This window comes from Marmota marmota, unplaced genomic scaffold, assembly GCF_001458135.2.
Source record: "Marmota marmota marmota unplaced genomic scaffold, marMar, whole genome shotgun sequence".
NCBI classification, from domain to species: domain Eukaryota; kingdom Metazoa; phylum Chordata; class Mammalia; order Rodentia; family Sciuridae; genus Marmota; species Marmota marmota.
Window position 1 is genome coordinate 7,599,389 of NW_025999944.1, and position 8,568 is coordinate 7,607,956.

An 8,568-nucleotide genomic window follows, 5' to 3' on the forward strand; every position below is an offset into this window, starting at 1 on the left:
AACAACATTATAAAAAGAACCATTATCTCATTCTTTTGGAAAATTAAAAACAAAAACAACTAGGTTTAGGGAAGAATAAGTGACTTTTTCTCCTCAGGGTTACTGATAAGAATTGGATCCCTATCTAAGCCTAAACTCTAAAGCCCAAACTGTCACTTGCTCATGTAGTTAAAGAAATGAGCAAACCTAAGGTTCCCCTGCTGTTTCTAACAAAATATATACGCAGATGCAGGTAGTAATAAATTTGCATCCATTTGCACCCATATATGAATTTGACTTTGGGCTTTTCTCCCATTATTTGCACATATTTGGTGGTAGAAATGTGTGCTTCTGAGACAGCCAAGAAAGCAGACTTGCCTTGTCTTTTTCTACACAGCTTTCTTTTTTTTTTCCTCCCCCAGTATTAGGGATTAAACTCAGCAGTGCTCCAACAGTGAGCTGTATCCCCAACCCTTTATTTTTGGGACAGGGAGTCGTCAGGTTGTCCCGGCTGACTTGCGATCCTCCTGCCTCAGCCTTCGGAGTTGCTGGGATCACAGTCCGCGCCACTGCTCCCAGCTTCTCCACACTTTTATTGATGAGATCTAATGTGTGCAATAGGGATCTAGATACAGGCTGTAAGGACTTTTGAAGAGTCCCAAGCTTCAATCTCCAAGAGATGGCAAAATGAACATGGAGGCGGCACGTGCTCTTCCTCAAGCTTTCTTGAAGAACCAAAGACTGCAAATTACCAAACATCTAATGACACAGGACCCTTGGATTAGTGTCCCTCACCCCCAACCCCCCCCCCCAAAAAAAAGCAGAAGAGTATTTTTGAACTAAATAAACAGAGAGGGCTGGGGATGTGGCTCAAGTGGTATCGCACTCGCCGGGCATGTGCGAGGCGCTGGGTTCAATCCTCAGCACCACATACAAATAAAATAAAGATGTTATGTCCACCGAAAACTAAAAAATAAATATTAAAAAAATTCTCTCTCTCTCTCTCTCTTTAAAAAAAAGAAAGAAAAGAAACAACAGAGAAAGGGGATTATAACAGAGACCCAAAGGCAGTGCCTCAGTTATTGAAAAACTCAAAAAGGGTCTGGGGATATAGCTCAGTTGGTAGAGTGCTTGCCTCCCATGGATGGGTTCAATCCCCAGCACCACACACACACACACACACACACACAAAGAACAAAGGGCTGGAGCCCAGAGCTAATCAAAGCTCAGTGCAGTATGGAGCAAGACTTCTATGGCACATACTTCAAGGAACTCTTTCTACTCCAGTTCTCTATAATGAGCAAAGAGCAGAACACTACTGACAGAACTAACACAAGCTACCAGCTCCAGAAAGGGCAATGTGGTCACTAAATATTCAATCCCCTCACAGCTCCTGGCTGGACAGCTTGAGAGGCTTTGTAGGAAAAGACCAGCTATGCTGGATAAATAACAGCAGAAGCAGAAAGAAGAAAAATGAGATTAAAGGAGGAAGCATCCAAAAGCTACAGGGCAACCTGGCAGTGCAGAGATAGTTCTCACCGGGACTGGGGTCCATTCCTCTTGCAGGGGCAACATACTGAGAAGAGCAGGCTGTGTTGTCAGCCTGCAGTCACCTGGCACTGCTGTGCCACTTTGTTCTAACCTGCAAACATCTCAGTCCTATCCAGGGTGGAAGGAGAATCTACACAGACCAGAAATGACCTGGAGAAGGAACAAGATCATAGATCCACAAGCTCAACAAGAGCATGACAGCTGAGACTGGGATCCATGCTGAACAGGAAATCTTTTGATGGCAGGGAGGCAAAGGGGAACTCAAAACACAGATTTTGAAGTGAAAGGTCACCTGTCAAGTCTCAATCTCTAACCTTGGTCTTACCAAGGGTTTATTTTTTAACACTATTTGACGTGGTGTGGTGATGATTCACTGTGAGTGGCCATGATTTTGGTGGGTTTTTTTTTTTTTTGGTACTGGGGAACTTTACCACTGAGCTACATGTCTAACTCTTTTAACTTACTTTTGAGACAGTGTCTTGCTAAGTTGCATAGGCTGACCTCAAACTTGTGATCTTCCTGCTTCAGCCTTCAGAGTAGCTAGGATCATAGGTATGCACCACCACAACTAGCTTCCAGGTTTCCTTTGAGAAAATGTTTTAATGAAAGCTGGAGGAGTACTGACTACTGACTGTAGGGGTGCAGAGAGTGAGTTTGGGCCCCATTTTAACAAAAGACCTTTGCAGAGTGCCAAAAGGGGTCTCTGATTTTTTTCAACAGTTTACAGCTAGTAACTCACACAGAAAGCATTTATGAGACACAGAACAGACTTGAACATTTGGAGCATCAGAACCAGGGTGGGGTGGGATGAAATGCAGAGGAAAAATCAAGGAGAGCTGGGGATGTGGCTCACTGACATAGTGCTTGTCTAGCATGCACAAGGCCCACAAAAATGAAGGGAAGGAAGGAAGGACGGACAGATGGATGGATGGACAAAAGTGGAGACATGAACAGCTCTAGTAACTTCTTTTGAGACTCCTGGGATGTACATTTTGTTTGAAAATACTCAGGCAAAGGAAAGGGAAGCTAAGATTTATTGAGTGCCTACAGGTATACACATCTGCCTTGTGCAAGGAGTTTTCATCCACAATATTCCATATGATCCTCACACCAACCCTGTGAGGTAGGTATTATCCCCATTTTTGTCAGATGAGGAATATGAGGCTCAGAAAGGTTAGGTAGTTTGTCCAAGGACACAGAACTTGGAACCAACAAGCTGGGACTAAGCACTAAAGTCTCAGACTCCGTCCCTGCTCTCTCCTACCTGTCTCCTATGAGGAAGGAGGGAGCAGAAGCCCAATCTGCAGCCCTTCCACTTCTTGTCCCTGTAGCTCCACAGGCCCCCAAGAGGAGCCTCCATTTTCCCATGGACCACTCCACCTCAAGACGATGCAGTTGGTTGAGTAGATTAAGACATAAATATAAAAATAAATAGCAGGGACTAGTCTCCAGTAGCAAGAGGTGCCATCCGATTTCACGCTGTGGGAAGGTCACTGTGCCATTCACAGCTGCTGGGGGAAGGAGCTGTGCAGGCCCTGGTGGAGAGAAAACTAGGATGGCTGCCAAAGGCTGGAGTGGGTGGGCTAAACGGGCCCGTTCTGGGTCGCCCAGATTGGAGAACAAAACGTCTGGAGCAGGCAGCAGCCGTGGGCACAGTCACTATCCTCCTCCATCTGCTCATTTTACCGGTGTTTATGATCCAAGAGGGATTCAAAATCGGGGGAACATACAAGTTTGTGCTTCACATGTCCCAGGACTGTCATGTCTCCTGTCCTGCTGTCTCCGAGGCCAACAGACACCAGTTCCTGCAACCGACAGAGACAGTGATTCAGAATCATCCCATGCCCCAGCCCTCAGTCTGTGAATCTCATGAGATATGCTCAAGAAACCCCCTCCCTCTCTCAGCACTACCCAGCCCATCCAGAGCCTCTCCATGGCCCTATGGGTCTCGCACCTGCAGGAAAGAGCAGGTGGTTCCCATTGTCACGTCTAGAGTCACCTTGCCCAGGAGGAGCTGCACCTTCCCTGACTTGCGGATGAGTAGCTTGCCAACCTGGCCCTCTGTCAGGTCAGCCAAGGTACAAGTGTTCTCTGCCAGCCTGGCTTCCTATGGAGAGAGGCAAGGGATGGAAACTAGGCAAGGAGTTCGTTACTTTACCTTTTGTGAATGAACCCCCATTTCATCCCCCACAGAGGCCTGGGCAGCAGGGGTCAGAATAAGCTTCCCAAAGAGGCCCCTTCTTCTGCGGCTATCTGCCACAGGTTATAAAACAAAACCTACCACAAACAAATGGACAAAATACTGATAACTGTTGAAGCTGAACAATGGTACATAGGAGTTTACATTCTCTTGTTTGTCTGTTTTTAAATTATTCATTACAAAAAGTGAGCACACAAATGTACCTGGGTTGAAAGCCCAGGCCCTGAACCCCTTGCAGATGCTGAAGACAAATGCCTACCATTCTTTTTGAACTCGGACGGCAGGCCTGCGCTTCCCTCCACAGGTCAGCTTCCATTCCTGGTGCTCCCACCCTGCAATTTCCCCAGAACTCACTCCTGAGCATACCCGGTCTTTTTCCTGTTTTATGACCACCATCTGTCCATCCTCGCCCTGCACCTCCGTCTTGACAGGCTTGATATCCTGAGTGGGCGGCTGGCCAGGGAGTGTGTCTGGCAGCTGGAGGAACAGCAGCTCCTCATCCTTGGTAAGGCTCAGCTCCCTGAGCAGCTCTGCTACAGACACGTCTTTTGAGAGGCCTGGAGTCTTCCTGGCTGCTCTGAGAGGAGGCTTCACCTTAGTCTCCTCCTCCTCATCTTGTGGCTCCTCTTTTACTGCCCAGGGTAAGACAAAGGAAGGGACATCAAGCTGTTTCCCTCTATGCCATCTCACTGTTCCCAGTCCTTCACCCCCATCCGTTCCACTGTCACTCAGCCAGGAAGCTGGAGGGAGACACTGCTTTTGGAGAGGGGAAAGAAACAGCACATTCAAGAGGTGTGTGACTTCTCTAAAAAGTGATACCTGAGGCTCTCATCCACCCTCCTTGTCAATACATAAACCTTCAGAAAGGGACAAACTGTCTTTGTTCAGCTCCTGTATTTCAGAACTGGAATGGGAAAGGAATGGCTCAGGAGCAGAAGTCTTGGAGGCTTATCTGAGGAATTCCTGGAACCTCCAGGGAAAAGGGAAGTTAACTGACAGGATACCTTTCACAGCAGGTACATCCACCTCCATGTCCTCCTCCTTGGGACCAGCCAGACAGGGCTTAACATCTGGCTCTTCATTTTCTTCCTTGAAAAGCCACCCCGAGTGAGCCAGGGGCAGCTGCACAGGCATGTTTCGCATATCGTTTTTCAGCCCAGGGTCATCAATGAACTACCAAAGAAGAGATGGGGTCACATAGCTTGACAGCACTTGTACCTGGATCATAGTCCATTTTAGTCCCCTTCTAACCAAAGGTTCCTGCCGCTCACCAGGATCTCAGGACATTAGTGAGCTCTTTTTCCCTCGGAGCCCCCCACCCCATCTCCAAGTACCTACATCATCCTTCTCCAGCATGCGCAGGATCTGCTTGGTTTCTTCATCCGTCTCCCTTTTCTCTTTCTTGATGTTGATGATATGAGAGGGTCCCATGTCAGACACATCCACCGTCTTATCCCAGCTCCCTGTGGGAAATCACCCTGTTCACTAGGAATAAGGAACTCTGTCACTCTTGCCCTTCTCTCGGGCAGTTGGAACTGAAATCCACGACTTAGCTCTTTGTACCTTTTTTCTTCATCATTTCTGCAGGGCCCTGCTCAAAGATAGAGTGGGACTGGATCACTTCTGGGCGGCCCCGTCCCCGTCCATGCCCCTCACGTTGGCGATCCCTATCCCGTTCACGCTTCTCCTTCTTCACGGCTACTTCTTCCTTAGGCCTGGAAAAAAAGAACAGATAAAGGGAAATCACTTACTCATTCTGCCTCAGAAAACTGGCCCTACTCTCCCATCTCACTTCATCTAACTGAGCAGAAAGTTTATGAGCCAATAAGTACACCATGAAAAACAGAACCCAATCCTAGGTCTGGCACTTTTATCACTTCCTTGATGAGGCAGGGGCCTTGCAGTTTGCTCAACTTTACCTTCCTGTCCAAAAACATGGAAGGCTGGAATGTGAAGAAACACAAAGTGTACTACATCTTTGTTTACTTACTATTTTTTAGTGGTACCAGCGATTAAACCCAGGGGTGCTCTACCACTGAGCTATATCCCCAGCCTTTTCTATTTTTAAAATTTTGAGACATGGTCTTGCTAAGTTGCCAGGGCTGGCCTTAAACTTGTGGTCTTCACATCTTAGCATCCCAAGCTGTTGGAATTACAGGCATGTGCCATCATGCCCAGCAGTTTGAATCTTAAATGTCCTATGAAGTTGGGTTCTCAAGGATTACTCCCCAGTTGGGTGCTTTTGGGAAGTGGTAGAAACTAGGAGTTGGGGCCTAGCAATAGGTCTTCAGGTCACTGGGGGTAAGCTCTTAAAGAGGATACTGGAACCCTGGATTCTTTCCTCTTTCTTTCCTTTTGTTTTTTGCATCCAGGCCATGAGGTGAGAAGCTCTGTTCTGCCTCACCCTGCCATCATGTGCTGCTTTGCCATAGGTCCAAAAGCAATGGGGCCAACTGATCATGGATGTAAGAACTATGAGCCAAAATAAATCTTTTCCAAGTTGAATTACTTCACTTACTTGTTATAGTAATGGAAAACTGACTAATACACAGTATCTCAGGTCATCAGTAGTTTTTGTTTCCTTTTTTATTTCCTCATGTTTTATTGGTGCATTATAGCTGTACATATTGATGAGATTTATTGTTACATATTCATCCATGCACATAATAATTTGGCCAATATCACTCCGTACCACTTTGTTCCTTCCTCCTTATCTCCCATCATTTGGTCCCTTTCCTTTACTGATCTCCCTTTGATTTTTTAAGAGGAAAGCCACCCCACTTTTGTTTTCCTTTTTCCTCTCCAGCTTCTGAATATGAGAGAAAATATACAATCCTTAACTTTCTCAGTTTGACTTGTTTTGCTTAACATGATTGATGGTCTCGAGTTCCTTCGATTTTTCACATCAATATTTTTTAAAAGCTTGCACTTAAAAATCACCTGGGAGTCAGAGATGAAAACCACTACAGAAAAGAACCCCAAGACAAGAATTCAAGTTTCTGAGCCACACACCTAGGTCACTCCCCAAAGCCCCAAATTCAGAGCAAGTATGTAAGGGGCAAGTATTCAGCAGACCTAGCTACTTACTCTTCCTTGATCTTCCGACTGATGATATTTGGGGTGAAGGTTTTCTGAAAGTAAAATACAGGAGTCACTGATTTGGTAAATTCTGACCTCAAAGTACAGAGGAATATAAAAATTCCCAATGGGCATCTTCTATGGGCCAAGACCACCATGGCTCTCTTCTGCACATTCCATACTTGTAAGAGATTTTAGAGACAGGCATGTGTTTGAAAAGAAGACCATCATGCTGTAGAGGTAGTGGAGTTAGAGAGAAGAGAGGGGTGTCCAAAACCTTAAAATCTCAGCTTCTCTCCTCAGAAAGAAGAGACTCCCAGATTTCCAAAACTTAAAGAACCTATCTCATCTCACTTCTGTCTAATAACTGCTACAGACCAGTCACTATCACCGGGAAATAGTTTCTAGAGCAAGGCTTCAGTAGAGAGGACAAAAAACCTGCCAGCACTCACAACAGGTTGACACAGACTGTCACCAGAATTTTCCAAGGCAATGTTAAATCTTTAAGAATTTGGCTACTTTATGCTTCTGAAACTTGTTCTCCCCTTTCAGGGCTACTTTTTACATCCACGGTCATATACATAATGTCTGCCATGGGATTTTTAAAGATGTCCAAAACACACTAAAATAAGCGCTGCTCAAACTGCTTTTTGAACATCTTGAGCTAACTAGGATCTCTGCTCTTCAATTACATCTCAACATCTTGCACCCTGTACCTAGACCTGAAATAGGTGCTCTAGCATTTGAAAAGGAGTAGGCATAAGTCTGGGGACAAGATTCACGAGGCCGAACATCACTGTTGGGGACAGAGTAGGTCCTATCGACAGAGTTGAATCCCAGGGACCTGGCATAGTTAGTTGGGTAGTTGAATTTCTTTAGAAATCAGCCATCAGGTACCTTCTTGACTCCCCCGAGGGTGAGGTCCCTGGAGCGGATGGAGGGAAGGCGGCCCGGGGTGAGCGTGGGCGCAGGTCGCCGCCCGACAAGCCCGCGGGCCCCAGAGAGGAGGGGTCGCGGCCCTCCGAGAGCGCTGGACTCGCCCGCAGCGTTTCCTTCCGACATGTTGCCTGGGAGAGAATGGGTAACGAAGTCACTTGAAGGGACCGACACGCGGATCCTGGGCGGAACCCCACCCACGTGGCGAGGCTCCCCCGACCACCCCACCTAGAGCCTTTGGCTCACCCCGCCCTCTCCCCAGGCCCCAAGCGGGGACGCACCCGGACTGCTGCTGCACACCACGCCTCACGATTTCACCTACGACGCGACCCGCCACCAAACTGCGATCTCCGCACAGGGCGGAAGTCTGCGTGGCAGAGCCCGGGCGCCGCCATCTTGGCGCGAGGCGGAAGTGACGTTGGAGGGCGGGGCCGGGCCATAGTATTTATTAGGCGGCGCCTCGCTGCCCCTCCGCCTTCTCTTCCCGGTTCTTCCCGGAGTCGGGAAAAGCTGGGTTGAGAGGGCGAAAAAGGATGAGGGGTCAGGTCTGGGCTATCCTACGGTACGGCCCTCGGGGGGCTTGGTCCGGGGCGGTGGCAGAGTGGCTGAGCTCTGGGTTGGGGTCCTTGGTGGTGGCTACACTGCAATGTGGGGAGTCGCCGTGGCAGAGTCTCTGGGAGCTTTGGGTTGCGGCAGGGGATGGAGCTAGGGGCGCGGGGCAGAGAGCGAGACCCGGAGTCAGAATTGGGGAGCCCAGGGCCAGGCTGAGCATGGGCAGCGGGCTCTTCATGGTGACCTTGGAGTGGTCACTGTGTCTGTGGTCA

The 8,568-nt window shown here is 48.0% G+C and overlaps 1 protein-coding gene across 3 annotated transcripts; it reads right to left on the reverse strand.

Annotated features, from left to right (window-relative positions):
- Nucleotides 1-2,546: 2,546 nt before the first annotated feature.
- Nucleotides 2,547-8,163, reverse strand: Polr3d (RNA polymerase III subunit D). Of its 3 annotated transcripts, none has more exons than XM_015499512.2 (9): nt 8,026-8,163; nt 7,706-7,875; nt 6,818-6,861; nt 5,294-5,445; nt 5,069-5,193; nt 4,735-4,903; nt 4,097-4,362; nt 3,530-3,637; nt 2,547-3,335 (listed from the first exon to the last, which is right to left on the reverse strand). In XM_015499512.2, the coding sequence occupies exons 2-9, from the start codon at nt 7,868-7,870 to the stop codon at nt 3,213-3,215; spliced, it is 1,152 nt and encodes a 383-aa protein (XP_015354998.1). In that variant the 5' UTR covers nt 7,871-7,875; nt 8,026-8,163; the 3' UTR covers nt 2,547-3,212. The 3 variants fall into 3 exon arrangements, with proteins under 3 accessions (XP_015354998.1, XP_015354997.1, XP_048657573.1); XM_015499511.2 differs by having other exon boundaries at nt 3,485-3,637; XM_048801616.1 differs by lacking the exon at nt 3,530-3,637.
- Nucleotides 8,164-8,568: the final 405 nt, after the last annotated feature.

What these genes read in the sequence shown, in the direction of transcription:
- Polr3d (XM_015499511.2), bottom strand. Translation starts at nt 7,870, where the DNA reads ATGTCGGAAGGAAACGCTGCGGGCGAGTCCAGCGCTCTCGGAGGGCCG. An exon ending in CCCTCGGGGGAGTCAAGAAG is followed by an intron (nt 6,862 to 7,705) that starts GTACCTGATGGC and finishes TTTTACTTTCAG; the next exon opens with AAAACCTTCACCCCAAATAT. An exon ending in CCACCTGCTCTTTCCTGCAG is followed by an intron (nt 3,336 to 3,484) that starts GTGCGAGACCCA and finishes TGTCGGTTGCAG; the next exon opens with GAACTGGTGTCTGTTGGCCT.